The sequence below is a fragment of the Taudactylus pleione genome, unplaced genomic scaffold, assembly GCF_031769625.1.
Source record: "Taudactylus pleione unplaced genomic scaffold, aTauple2 ptg000314l, whole genome shotgun sequence".
In the NCBI taxonomy this organism is placed as follows: Eukaryota; Metazoa; Chordata; class Amphibia; order Anura; family Myobatrachidae; genus Taudactylus; species Taudactylus pleione.
Window position 1 is genome coordinate 379,743 of NW_028284715.1, and position 14,912 is coordinate 394,654.

The following is a 14,912-nucleotide window of genomic DNA, read 5'->3' on the forward strand; positions in this document are numbered from 1 at the left end:
CCCAAAACGCCAAACTGCTCTTGAGGCTGCTATTTCTAGTGAGTGCCCAGAAGCTACAAGAAAAAGGTTGAAGTCTCTGTGCAGGACCTCAGGGCATCATGCACTGGAGACCTTCCTTGACTTGTATCCTGCAATAGTGAAATGTTTTGTAGACATTTATAATCCAGCATCAGAAAGTCCAGCATACTGGAGCAGAGATAGCGTGGTTGATGCCAAATATCTGCACCTTACTTTGACTATTTTCGACCACATCATAACTTTAGTAGTAGTACAGCACTGTCATAACTTTAGTAGTAGTACAGCACTGTCATAACTTTAGTAGTAGTACAGCACTGTCATAATTTTAGTAGTAGTACAGCACTGTGCAGTATGTCATTTGTTAAAGGACTTAGGGGGTCATTCAGACCCGCTCGCGAGCGGCAGTACGCTCGCAAGCGGGTCGATGTTCCCCACTGCGCATGCGCACGACGGAGGGAGCTCCGTCGTGCGCATGCGCGAGACCCGGGGAGCGACGGGCTTTCCATCGCTCCAGGTCTCGCACCAAAGGGGGCGTGCTGTCGATGTTGATTGACAGCACGCCCCTTTGGTGGGCGTGGCGGCCAGACGGAGGCGTTCCCATGGGAACGCCTACCGTCTGAAGCCGGCCCCACTGACATCACTAGTGATGTCAGTGGGAGTGATTTTGGCTCTGATAGAGCCAAAATCACTCCAGGGCTTGTGGCAGGGAGACCCTACCGCAGGGTCTCCGTCGCAAGTCCGAGTCAAGACCATCTCGACCATCTTTTTGGCCGCTCGCATATGCTGTGGGTGGTCACCCACAGCTATGCGAGCGGCCAGGAGGCCGCTCCATTTTCATGGAGGAGGGCCCTGATTCAGAGCGAGCGCTCTGGTCAGAGCGTTCAGCTCTGAATCAGGCCCTTAGGGGTCTATTTACTAAGCAGTGTTAGGAGACAGAGTGAAAAGTGATAAGGTGCCAGCCAATCAGCTCCCAACTGTCCTCTCACAGGCTGTGTTTAAAAAATGACAGTTGGGAGCTGATTGGCTGGCACCTTATCACTTTTCACTCTGTCTCCTAACACTGCTTAGTAAATAGACCCTTCACTGTCTTACTACAAGCTAAAGCAAATGACATTGTGAAGGCCTGTTCTGCAGTTGAGGTTCTAAAAGTTACATTGGCAGGAATCAGACAGGATATTGATAATGAGCATGCCATGTTCTTTAAGAAAGCCAGTGATCTAGGATTAATGTTAGGAGTTACACCTAGTCTCTCACATACCTGTCATCAAGCAAAGCACGTGTGGTCATCAAGCAAATAGAAGCAATGTGCCAGAAGAAAATCCTGATATCTATTACAGGCATGTAATTACTGTCCGGTATCTTGATCACCTTATTACAGAGCTTGATGTTCGCTTCACTGATCATCAGACAAAAGCCATGACAGCACTGACCATCATTCCATCTGTAATTGTTACAGTGTAAATCAGAGCCAAATAATAACTCATTTCACTAATATGTATAAGGATGATCTTCCTTCTCCAACAACATTCCATGCTGAGCTGATGCTATGGAAAAATCATTGGAAAGCTCAGGATACAGCCATTCTCCCCTCCACACCTTCGGAATCTCTATACCATGCTAGTAAGCTGGCATACCCCAATATAAATACCCTACTTCAGATATTATGTATACTTCCAGTCACTACCTGTGAAGCAGAGCGCAGCTTTAGTTCTCTAAAGCTTCTTAAAACCCATCTGCGCAGCACTATGGGGTAAAGTCGTCTGAATGGTTTGGCTTTGCTCCATACAGTGCATCCGGAAAGTATTCACTACGCTTCACTTTTTCCACATTTTGTTATGTTACAGCCTTATTCCAAAATGGAATAAATTCATTTTTGTCCTCAAATTTCTTATCCCATAATGACAACGTGTAAAAATTTTTTTTTGAGATTTTGCAAATTTAAAACAAAATAAATAAATAAGAAATCACATGTACATAAGTATTCACAACCTTTGCTCAATACTTTTGTTGATGCACCTTTGGCAGCAATTACAGCCTCAAGTTTTTTGTATATGATGCAACAAGCTTGGCACACCTATCTTTGGGCAGTTTCACCCATTCCTCTTTGCATCACCTCTCAAGCTCCATCAGGTTGGATGGGAAGCGTCTGTGCACAGCCATTTTCATATCTCTCCAGAGATGTTCAATTGGAATCAAGTCTAGACTCTGTCTGGGAACGAAGTTCAAAAAATCATGAAAAACCCACCTGCCGCAAGCACCTGCAATGAAAAAAAAAACACTTGGGGCATACTTGGAGACCCCCAAGAGTCAAGTTCGCTAGTTTTTAACTTTGTCCCCCAACATTTTTTTTTTTTTCGACCCAAATTCAAAGTGAATGTTTGAGGTGTCCTTAAGTGTTTTTTAATTTGTTTTGACACAGTTTGCCTCTTGGGGACTATCTGAAGGCTGCACGGGGGTTCCCGCAACGTTGCACCCCAAAACCCAAATTCTGCACTTTTTTCCGCCTGCTATTCATAGGCGAAACTTTTTCGCCTATTACATTGCATTGACTTTCCGCCTAGGCGGAAAGTCTTCCAAATTGAATACGGAGTAAAATCAAAACAGGCGAAAATGACGTCATCGGCGAAAAGTTTGCGCCTAAAACACGTGAAAACGGCTTTTCGCTCCAAATTTAATATGGGCCTTAGAATCGACTCCTATGTGCACATTCTTGAGAGGCAAGTTGGCACATGCATACTCTGAGCTATATTGGCCTGTGCGGAAAAACATAAGTTAACTCATACCCCAACTCATACCACTGTGGGCAGTATAGCAGAGACATCCGAGTGTCTCCAAATTTTTATGACAAATCTGTGCGATAAGCAGCCATAGAAAATCTCACATATGTCCGCCTCTTAAAAATACATAGGCCTCAAAATGTAAAGAAAATTCCTCTGGTGAGTTCCTGGCTCTTACAGCGGAATGGTTGTGAAAGAGTTACTCCACAGAAGCAGAGAATACTGTAGGTGGAGCAGGGGGGAGGCTGTGTCTCTGGACATTAACAAAACTCTGAGGCTACTGACAGCCTCAGTCTAGCTGGAAACTCTTACTGACAGCCTCAGTCTAGCTGGGAACTCTACTGGCGGCTGGTAGCAGGTAACAGACCTTCATGTGTTTGTGTCATCACTGTCTGTGTATGTGAGTGAGCCTCTGTGCAGTGATTTACGCTGTTGTCCAGAGCTGTCAACATGACAATATTCTCCAAGGACATTTTGCGTTATTCAGGAGAACCTGCACAGATTACACACTACTGGCGCCCGCGCCTTGCACGTCACAATCCGCACTACTTCACGCCTACCTGGTCTGATTATAGAGTGCTTTTTTTGACTTTCTAATACATTTTAATTTTCAATAATATGGTAAGCCTGCAATACACTGTGTCTAACATGGAGGAGAAGGAGAATTTTATTTTGTGGTGCTTCAGTACAGATAAAATAGGGACATGCTAAAGGGACAATCATGTCGAGGCACAGATCTGTAAAAATCGGGACTGTCCTGGAAATTTGGGACAATTGTCAGTTGCAACAAGGCCATATTACAGCAGAGAATAACCTTCCTGTCCATGAATTCCACAGCGGCTGCTTTGTGTTACTTTATAATCACTGGAGTTTGTTATCTTGTGTGTCAGTTATGTGCCACAGAATTGCAGCAAAGTCATCGTGGGTTCTGCGTGTTTCTGTTTCAGCAACTGGTTTTCTGTAATGAACTTGAAGTTGCATTTTTATTTAACCTGTTCACAAACCAGTTTGTGCAGGAATCCAGCCACCGACAGTGCATAGAAGCATTTACACTTCCCAATAAATATAATATGACCAATCTAAGCTGCAATTACTTATTATACAGTACACGAGTTATCCTCATTTTAGTTTTAGTTATAATGAGATTTTTTTTTTATCATGTTCTATCAGCTCATCCCACTTCTAGAAGTGTGTTAAGACCCTTTGTATATCCTAGCTTGTTTTTTTCGGAACAAATAAAAGTTGTTCTAATCTATAGTTTCTCATTTCGTAGCATTGTTTTATGTTTAAATCCACATCTTCTAGTTTAGTGACATGGATCTCTGTGAGTTTTAAGCAGCCTTGAAACACTAGATTTGCTGACTTAAGCAGAGTCAGCAATATCACAAGCAGTCATTAATGTTTGCTTTCTATCTAATTTCAACATTTAATACCACAAAAACACAGAAACTTACGTTGTCCCAGTTAATGGACTGTACCTGTACTCTCCAGAAAACTATTTTTATTTCCATTATAATTTATTTTTATTATTTTACATTTGTAGTACTCATTTGCAAATAAGGTATCTCATAATGGGCCCCTACTTATCACAAGCCGCATCTCAGATGCCGATGTAATAATATTGCCAGGATTTGCTATGCGATATTTGAATACATCGCAAGGATGTATCAAATATCGCATGCAGGGACAGAGCCTGCGAGAAAGTTCTGTCCCTGCGAATCCTCTTCACATACTTTTCAGGGTATTTTTTGGAAAAAATACCATAAGAGTGGTTGTGCACGTGCGTTGCTGGCTCACGCCCTCTCCCCCTCCCCCCCCCTCCCCCACTGCAACCGCAACTTTTTCCCTGCGGATCCCCCTGCTGCTAAGCTTACACTTACCTGCCCGGTGATCAATGCTTTGATGGGGTCCTCTGAGACTCCGGTCAACTGGTCTCCGGTATCGTGGTCTGTGACCCTGGTCAGTTAGTCTTACAGCATAGAGCAGCTGACCAGGATCACACAGCAGGATCTCGGAGACCAGCTGACAGGACTCCCAGAAGACCTCACCGGAGCACCGATCATCAGTCTGGGTGCAGGTGTTTTTTTTAATATTTAAATTTTTCCTTTTACACTGTGGTCAGTGCAGCTGTCTATCGCAGGGAGGGAAGACACACAGGGAGGGAAGGCTGAGTTAGAGTAGGGGAAACGGGGGGCAACCCTGCCTAATGCCATCTCCAGGTGACGTTATTATCACAGGGTTTCTCCTCAGTATGTTTTCATAAATCACTTTGGTAAATTTGAAGCAGATCACACTTTCCGTTACAAGCATGGGAAATGTGATCTGCTTACTAAAAATATGCACATTAAAGGGTTTGGAGTAGTTTTTTGTGACAACTGCTCCAAAAGCCATACATTTATCTGATACTAAAAAATATAAAAAAAAGTGTGCATGTTGAGTTCTACCTAATTACTGTGGGAATTCATCATTCCTCCTCTCCATAAGTATCTATTCCGAAAAGCTGTCATTTTTGTGATGATAGCTTTTCAGAAAATGCTCTAACTTACCGCAGCTGTGATCAGTGCTGCACATACGCCGTTATATTCACAAAAGCGGCGCATGCGCAGCCCTGATTATAGCTGCAGTAATTCTGCGTCCACCCCCCTCTCCCCCTCCGCTCCCCTCTCCCACCTACCTGGCCGCCTGTCACAGGCTGCAGCCGCGGACCCCGACCTCCTGTCTGAAGATTTTTTATTTATTTTTTAAACTTTACTATTATCTGCCGGAACACAGGGCCTGATTCAGGGGAGCACGCTCTGAATCAGGGCGGGCCAGTGTCTTTTTTTACACCGGCCTCCTGGCCGCTCGCATAGCTGTGGATAACCACCCACAGCTTTTGCGAGCGGCTAGGTGATGGTCGCTATGGTCGCGACCATTGGGGCTTGCGACGAGACCCTTGTGGTAGGGTCTCATCCGTTGCAAGCCCCAGAGAGCTTCCTGCTCTCCAGGAAACTCTCCACTGACATCACTGGTGATGTCGGTGGTGCCTCCCACAAACGGCAGGCGTTCCTCTGTTTGTGTAGCCACCCCCCTCCCCTCCTACAAAACGGGGTGAGCTGTCGATCAACATCGACAGCCACCCCGTTTGCAGCGAGCCCCAGAGCGTGCGCACTGCCTAACAATCGACCCACTTGCGAGCGCATAGCACTTGCGAGCGGGTCTGAATCAGACCCACAGTGTCAGAGCAGCAGCTGGAGGAGGGACCAGGGTGTGACGGAGGGAGCCAAGGAGGACCTGCCCAGCTGAAAGCAGGTAAGTGTTACCCGCTGTACGCCACCAAAGAGTAACACCATCAAATTCCAAAAATACATAATTTTCGGAATTTGATGAATAGCCTAATTTCTACAACCCCATACTAATGTAATTAAGGAAAATGTCCTTAAAACCGTTATTTTAGTGTTGATGAATAAGCCCCTCAATCAAGGCGGTGCTACCATTAGGCAGCTTTAGGCCCCTGGAGGGCGCCACTGAATCAATCAGGAAACTGAAGGATGTCTCTGTACGAGGCTTAATTCTTTACAGTGCACTGGCGGCAGCTGCGGGTCTGATCAGCGGTACACGCCGCCACTTCATTTTAGCTGCAGATGAGACTATACAAGCGCTGGGATAGAGTATGGGATCCCAGCACTGGAACAGCAGCGTGTTCCCATGGGGGACACATCTCTATCGGCGGCGGCGCTGGCAGGTAGCCGGGACGGAGCACTGGGTCCCGGCTACACTGTAGTTTAAAGTAAGCACTGGCCGCCAGCCAATCGCAGCTTGCGGACTGCCAGCCAATGAGAAGCTGCCAAGTGGCAGCTTCTTATTGGCTCGAGGCCAGTGCCGGATTTAAAAAGCCTTCCCTTTTTTGATTGGAAGTCTGAGCCAGTCTGCGAGCCAGGATTGGCTGGCAGCCGTTACTGACTGTAAACTGCAGTGCAGCAGCTAGGAGTAGGACTTGATGCTCCTGCTTGCTCCACCTCCATTCCAGCGCAGAGAGACAGGTCAGAGGGAATTAGAGAGAGGAGTCAGGGAGGGTGTGAGAGATGGAAGAGAAAGGGGCAGACAGAGAGTGAAGCAGGTAGTTGGTGGTGTAGGGGGCAAGAGTGTGAAGGAATCAGTTAGTGAGAAGGGCTGGGGGATCAAAATTCCCACTTCGATCAAAGTGTGTATATATAATATATATATATATATATATATATATATATATATCTCACACACACACGGCCACGTCTGGGAGTGGGGGAGCTAGGCTGACGCTTTGCCTAGGGTGCCAATAGACCTTGCACCGGCCCTGCCCTCAACGTCTACAACTATGCAGTAGTTACAGACTGTCTCTATTTTACACAGCTACAACTTGTTAAACAAAACATGATGCGAATTGTAGTGCACCAAGGTCCTCTGAGACCGTACCACCCATGACATGTTTAAAATTAAATTCACACAGACTCAGCATCAAATTGGAATATAATTTAAAGAAGAGTTCAATTTGATTCTGTTAATTTGTTGAATTTGACAAGCCATTTACATGTTCTAAAACTGGAGGCATCGAGCTATTGCCACCCTGGCTCCGTTATATAGTTTAATAATAATCTGATAATGCTTTTCTGACTTGTTTTCTATCGCAATAACTGGGGTTAGTAGTTATTGGAAGTTGAAGGAAATTTATTTAAACCGAACTGGTGATCACAACAGGGAAATAAGTAAGGAAAACAGAAACAGACTATCAGCGCCGCATTACCACCATGTAAAGCTGGGTACACACTACACAATGTGTGCACCCAGCGACGGCACAATGCAGTGGACGACGGCACAATGTATGGTTCCATGCTGCATGTAGCAGAATGGCGTTGTTCATCTCATCGTCCCATCTGCTGTGCTGCACAGTAAATGGGACGATGAAGTGAATGACCCCTGGGCACGCAGGAGCGGGCGTACACATACACACTATGCAATCAGCACGATATATCATTCCGATCCATGTCGGAACAATATATCGTACAATGGATCACATAGTGTGCACCCAGCTTAAATGATAGCAGAACATAGGTTCCCCCAACCTCCCTTGCCAGGAGTTGAGGCCCTTGTTGTGCAGCCGATTACCATGGGAACCTGCATTCCGATTACAGCCCCCAGCTGAGAGCTCAGGGGGCGAGGGAGGGGCTGTGACTGGGAGAAAAACTCTGAAACTATTTTTTTAAATGCTGATTCAAAGATATATTTTAGACCGTGGCTGATAAATGTTAAAGATCCAGTGAGAGATTTGGGGTCCATGGCTGTGAGGGGGGCCCCACGTTTTTTCATATTACAGGCTTATCTATGACCACATAATCTGGGGTTGGAGTGAGGTTCTGCACGTTCCAGGGGATTGTTACAGATGTTATCGGTGCTTACACAGCAAAATGAAGTGTTCTGGCCATACAAAGCACTATGAGGGAGGGCTCTGTATGTACAAAGGTTATTATAACACAAGTCTTCAGTAGAGAATATTTTATAATTATGGGGCTTTTTTTTTTTTGTGGTTTGCAGACTACAACACATTGGATGTGATTTTCAGCTTGGCAAAGAGGTTTCATTATTGCTGCTGCGGTCTGGAGGCTGGAAAACAAAACCGCATCTGATGTCCTGGGGTTTGCAAAGCCACTAAACCTAATTACTGATCTAAAGTGGGCACTACAATTTATTTAGGGCTCACGTAAGGCATTATAAGTGACAACATGCACTGCCAGGCAGGTGCATGCTAGCACTAGTAGTTCCACATGTGCTAGCATGCTAGAGGCCCAGAACACTCATGCATGGCCTGTTAGTGCATGCTGGCATTTGTAGTGCCACAACTGCTTGCACTATTTGATGGGCTGATGGGCATGTCACTGAAAGGTTACAAAGAAGCTTCATCACTCACACTGGAGGCCATACTCAGCGCACTTTCGGAGGCACAGATGTACACCAGATAAGGGGTTTGTAGTGACATTTTTATAACGTTTCAGACGCGACTGCAGCAATAGACGCAGATAAAGACGCGGCTGAGCCTGAATCAGGATTAAGGGCCTGATTCAGAGCCGGATGCAATTAGCGCTCGCTCGTACAGAAAAAGGGGGTGGCTATTCAAATGAACCGTTCGCTCCTTGCGGTCTGTTGACGCCTCCATGTCTGAACGAGCGAACAAAACATGCGGACGTTTATTTGAAAAATACGCCCCCTGGCCGTCGCATCATACGTCATGTCCGCTATTTATTAGATTAATCGAGTACATCGAACAGCGTATGAACTGCTCGCAATTCTTGTGGTTGGTTTTTCCTACCACTATATTGCGAGCAGTTCTGACTATAAAACAACCAGGTGACGTGGTCAATGACGCTGCTGTATTAATTATACACACCCATAAAACGCCCGCTTTGACCTTTAAGCACGCCTGCGTTCTGATCTCCACTCCCCGTTTTCAAGCACCTTCCCCTGTTACCACCCACATACGCCTCATTCTGTCACTCAAAATAGCAGGCATTCTCTATATAGCGAACAAACGATTTTCGGCCGCACTGACTGGTTCGCGCATGCGTATTACAATCCGTACGCATGCGCAGATGGGCGAACATCGCTCGGAACGAGCGTACTGCCGCTTACGAGCGGCTCTGAATCAGGCCCTAAGCCCAATGATACAGGTAATTAATTAAAAGGATAATTAACTGGGTAGGGTTCGTTTTAGAACACCGTATTGTAAACGTAAGATATAGAAATAAGATCATTAGAGGCCAGAATGCAGCATAAGATAAATGTGTCATTTGTGGAGCGACAAATGAGACTTTGCAAATAGCTGTAACGTGGGACAAGGAACTGTACAACGCTCTGCATGTTCCTCCACTTCTGAGACCGTTGCTCGGAATTCCAGCAGATAATGCATTTCCTCATATTGTCATTCCTCAACTGGGAGGGGGTCTGTTCCTGCCTGCACCATGTCTCACACTCTGCCTGAATCACGCAAAACATTCATTCAAGTCTACCGTATAATAGAAATACAGATTTGCTTTTCATTAATACAAATATTTAGGGTATAGCAAAAAAAGGAAAAGAATATAGGCACAGGTGCTGTCAAGGATAATAGACAATAAACACTGAGGCTGTGTCTCACGCTGCTGTTAGTATGGTCGCCAGCCAATAAAGAGTATACAAATAGGAAGTGAATAAGCGTTGTAATACACCCTACATTATAATGTGTAATAGATTATAGTGTAGGGTGTTTCACAGCGCTGTTATTCTTTTCCTATTTGTATACAGATATTTAGGGGCCTAATTTATCAATGAGTTTTATCATATGCAACAAGTTTTAAAACGTGATGTGTATGATGAATGATGCTTCAGCCAATCAGCTCTCAACTGTCATTTTCAAACAGATGGCAGTTAGGAGCTGATTGACTGGAGCACCATTATCATACGCAATGACTCATTGCTTATAAAACTCCTTGATAAATGGGCCCCTAAGTCATATTTCCTACTCTCCCCAAATGGTCAGGAGGCTCCCGAAAATCGTGTGGCGCTCCCAACCACCCGAAATAGCTAAGTCTCCCGGAATCAGCTGGCGCCGGCCCGCACCGCCCCCATTACTGCTCGCACACCCCGTAGCTGCCCACTTTCTGAGCAAAAGTGGGCAGTACGGAGGGGCAGATATCGCGATTCAGCATGAATCGTAGTCCCTCTGTACAGTGCCCGTAACATTGGCTCTGTGCAGCAGGGGGCAGTGCCAAGATGATGCGATTGAGCCACCACGCCCCCCGTACTGCCCATCCATTGCTATACCACGCCCCCCTGCTGTGATGACAGGTCAACAGAAAGTAGGTAAGTCTGCCCTAAGTGAGAGACATTTTAGTAAAGGGACAGAAAGGGAAACTGACCATCAGAACTGGAAGCCTGTTGTTACTGATACAACATGATTGTCATGTGCTGGGAGAACACAGAGAGGGGGTCCTGGTCGGAGGAGAGGACAATGTGGTGCCCTGAATCACTTCACTGGGATAAGAGAGGCTGGTTTACACTCCCGGGAGTCCAGGAGTTTCCCCCAATGTTCTGAGGGGGTTGCCAATTATGTATCTACTAAGCTGCACACTAATCCAAGATCTTAAAATACAATTTATACAAAATACCATTCAAAAGAAGGGTGTCCACTATGGCCAAAATGTCAGAAGAAATGTTAAAAATACTTTCTTGTTTACAAGTTGTCAACAAAATAATTCACAAATTAGTAATGCTTATAATATAAGTATCTTTGCTTTATTCATTTTGCTGATGTTTCTAACTTTCAATAGCCTAAAAAAATTGCTTTTGTTTTGCTTTTTTAGCATCCAAGATGGCCCTATTGCTCCCAATCCTTCTGGCTGTGCTGGTTTCCATTCTCGGGGGCCTCTACATGTTAGGGATGTTCCGGAAGAGGAGACCGAATGAACCCCCTCTAGACAAAGGCACCATTCCATGGTTGGGTTACGCTCTTGACTTCAGAAACAACACTGCAACTTTTCTGCAGGGGATGCAGAAAAAATACGGAGACATTTTCACGGTTCAGATTGCCGGCTATTACTTCACGTTTGTAACAGACCCACTTTCTTTTGGTCCCATTGTGAAGGAAGCCAGGACGAAGCTGGACTTTGAGCAGTTTGCTATGGAGTTGGTGGCTAGAGTATTTGGCTATCATTCTACACCTAGTGACCACAAAATGCTTGAGAAAGCAAGTACAAAGCATCTCATGGGCGATGGTCTAGTCGTCATGACTCAAGCTATGATGGACAACCTCCAAAACTTGATGCTTCACAACATCGGCTCTGGGGATGGTGAAAGAAAATGGCACCAAGATGGACTTTTCAATTACAGCTACAATATTGTTTTCCGAGCTGGTTATCTGGCTTTATTTGGGAATGAGCCAACTAAAGGCAAGGATGGCATAAACCAGGCCAAGAAACTTGACCGGGAAAATTCAGACCAGCTGTTTACCGAGTTCAGAAAGTACGATCGTCTGTTCCCACGTCTGGCATATGCTGTTCTTCCACCAAAAGACAAGATGGAAGCTGAGAGACTGAAAAGAATGTTTTGGAATATACTGTCTATAAAGAGTACCCTGCAGAAAGAAAATATAAGTGGGTGGATCACAGAGCAGTTCCAATATAGGGCAGGAAATGGGATGCCCGAGTATATGCAAGATAGATTCATGTTTCTGCTTCTCTGGGCCTCGCAAGGTAATACAGGACCATCTTGCTTCTGGCTTCTTCTCTACCTAATGAAGCATCCTGAAGCTATGGAAGCTGTAAATGAAGAGGTAATAAAGGTCCTTAAAGAAACGGGACAAGAAGTAAAACCAGGAAGCCCTCCCATCAATCTCACCAGAGATATGCTACTTAAGACCCCCATTCTGGACAGCGTCGTAGAAGAGACCTTGCGGCTGACGGCTGCTCCTGTCCTGATTAGAGCGGTAAAAGAGAACATGAACCTCAAGATGTCAAGTGGAAAAGAGTATGCAATTCGGAAAGGAGACAGAGTCGCCCTTTTTCCCTACACAGCAGTTCAAATGGATCCGGAAGTACATCCAGAACCAGAGAAGTTCAAGTACAACCGTTTCCTAAATGAGGATGGAACCAAAAAAACCGATTTCTTCAAGAAAGGGAAGCGGCTGAAGTTTTTCACCATGCCGTGGGGAGCAGGAACCACCATTTGTCCTGGTCGTTTCTTTGCTACCAACGAACTGAAGCAGTTTGTGTTTCTCATGTTGATATATTTTGAATTTGAGCTTATGAACCCCAGAGATGAGATTCCAGATATCGATGTAAGACGGTGGGGTTTTGGCTCCATGCAACCTACTCACGACGTTCAGTTCAAGTATCGATTACGCTACTAGCTGCTAAGAAACCACCACTAAACCTGTCTGCATCCTGTAAAGATTTTCATTGGACGGGAACTGAGAACAAGGAAGTAGCCGAGATGTTTCATATGAAGTAAAACACAGATGTTGAAAGAACTGTAGAGATGGTCTGAGAATTGCACCCGAAAAATTATCTGAAAGTATCCAAAACCAAAGCATTCCTTAAAATATGTAAAATATGCATTAAACTGGCTGATATACTATATACAGTATATACATATATATATATATACACAGTTTACACACACACACACATTGCTTTATACGCTGTATATAAGTATATGACTTTGTCTATGAACATTGGTGATATTGGTTTCTTTTGTGCACCAATAAATGAGTGAAGTTAGTCGTTCAGAAGAAATTATACCAATAAAAGGAAGTTTAAATATTTATGTTTTTTAAAATTGATCAATGAACTTAAATTGCCAAAATGCTAGTTGGTACCTAAGGCTTTGGCCCCATTTACCAACGAAGCATAACTCCTTTAGCGCTCCCTAAAGGGTTATGTCCTTGTTTCTGTAATCTACCGCTGTTTGTCACAGCATAGCTCTCGCCATCATTTAGATGGCGACAGCGATGCAGTCCCCATTGCCGGCAATTGCCGGTGCCTTTCCGGCTTCAGTGAAGCCTTCCAGGCACTGCCGGGTCCCCGTCACATGCACATGCGCAGATGGACCGTCGCGCATTCGCATAACACTGGAGCTCCATCGCTGGCAGCAGCCCAGCAGGGGACCTCGCCGGAGGGGTAAGTATTGGTAAATACCAGTGACTTTTTTTGTTGGCATCACCGTGATAATAAAAGAAAAATTCAGCTTGTATTTGCCCTCGTTGGTAAATGGGGGCCTTTGTCTTTATGCATGACCCTTTTCAGTGTGTTGGCTCACAAACATTTATGACCTGTAGGTGTCGCTGTTCTGATTGTTGTCACTAATAAAGTTTAATCAGCGACTAAAGTTTCTATATAAGTTGCAACATATTACAAGGAGCTGTACCACAACAAAGCACTGGAAACAAATATAGTCCTGGTTATACTTAAGCATATAACATGGAAGTTTAGCTATAGTAAATTGTGCATGAAATGTTACCATCTACTTATTTTTTAATACTTTAATATAGCTTTAAGCTTATTATTGAGTTAATTCTATTCAAAACTGTTCCATGTGCAAATTACATTTTCATAAAAATAAAATTCCTTGATTCTAAGTTGCACTTAATGTGGTTGCAATCCTGTCCAGTAACTGCGATTAGGTCCCATCTATGCGACTGCACTGCCACCAGCCCTCCACTTCCAAGAGCAGCAGCCAACGCTATCATCAACATGTGCACCAACCCTCTGCTCGGTGCTGCAGTTCCATCTGAAACTGGACAGCTCACTGTATACGTAGAATGAAGAATAGGATGCAACTCTGTATACATTCCCAAGGCACATTTATGCTATATGCAAATGCCCTGCTGCCACCCATCCAGCCACAAGTGAGAAACAACCAAGATGCTTTTGGTTCAGAATGGCTCCTAAGTACTTTAAAATGCGTGTCCACACCGCGTGCACAGTGGTTCAATCTGTCTGCATTCGGAATTGCGTGCAACTCAGAATCGGGTCCCTTGTCTAAACTGCTCTGCGCTAACAGCAACATATAGCAGCACCATCAGATACCAAACACCATCACATGGTCACAGAGGAGGTCCGTGACTGACTGGCTCTCCATCAGCAATAAGGTTACACTGCCATGGGAAACTAACGCTTCCATGTGTGATGCAGCTTTTGCTGTGGCAGCCACTTAAATCTGCCACACTGGTCGATTTAGCAATTGCACTAATGAGTTATGCGCATCCTGGAAGAACAACCTAACCCAATTGTGTCCATTCCATCTCCATTTAATTTCAGTACAATTGCAATCAAGTAGAAACATTGTAACCTAAATCAAATGAAACAATTAGTTTGCCATATCAATTCTAAAGATGATAAGGATACCTGACAGTTACAACAATGATAATCCGGGTTGGGTAAGAAATCCCGGCTGTCGGGATGCTGCTGGTCAGAATACAGACAGCTGCATCCTGACAGCCATAATCCTGAAACATAGGGATGACAGGTAAGTATTTTTCTAACCCCTACCCTAACCCTCCCTTCCCGATGCCTAACCCTAACCTCCCCCCTAGTGGCTAAACCTAACCTCCCCCTCCCAGCACCCTAAACCTAA

At 44.8% G+C, this 14,912-nt stretch overlaps 1 protein-coding gene across 1 annotated transcript; it reads left to right on the forward strand.

Moving 5' to 3' along the window:
• Window positions 1–3,072: 3,072 nt before the first annotated feature.
• On the forward strand, window positions 3,073–13,101 carry CYP8B1 (cytochrome P450 family 8 subfamily B member 1). The gene is made up of 2 exons (XM_088442568.1): window positions 3,073–3,153; window positions 11,144–13,101. Exon 2 carries the CDS (start codon window positions 11,152–11,154, stop codon window positions 12,685–12,687), a length of 1,536 nt encoding a protein of 511 aa, XP_088298694.1. The 5' UTR covers window positions 3,073–3,153; window positions 11,144–11,151; the 3' UTR covers window positions 12,688–13,101.
• Window positions 13,102–14,912: the final 1,811 nt, after the last annotated feature.

Bases quoted from the DNA above. Each gene is read 5' to 3' on its own strand.
- CYP8B1 (XM_088442568.1), top strand. From the start codon at position 11,152: ATGGCCCTATTGCTCCCAATCCTTCTGGCTGTGCTGGTTTCCATTCTC.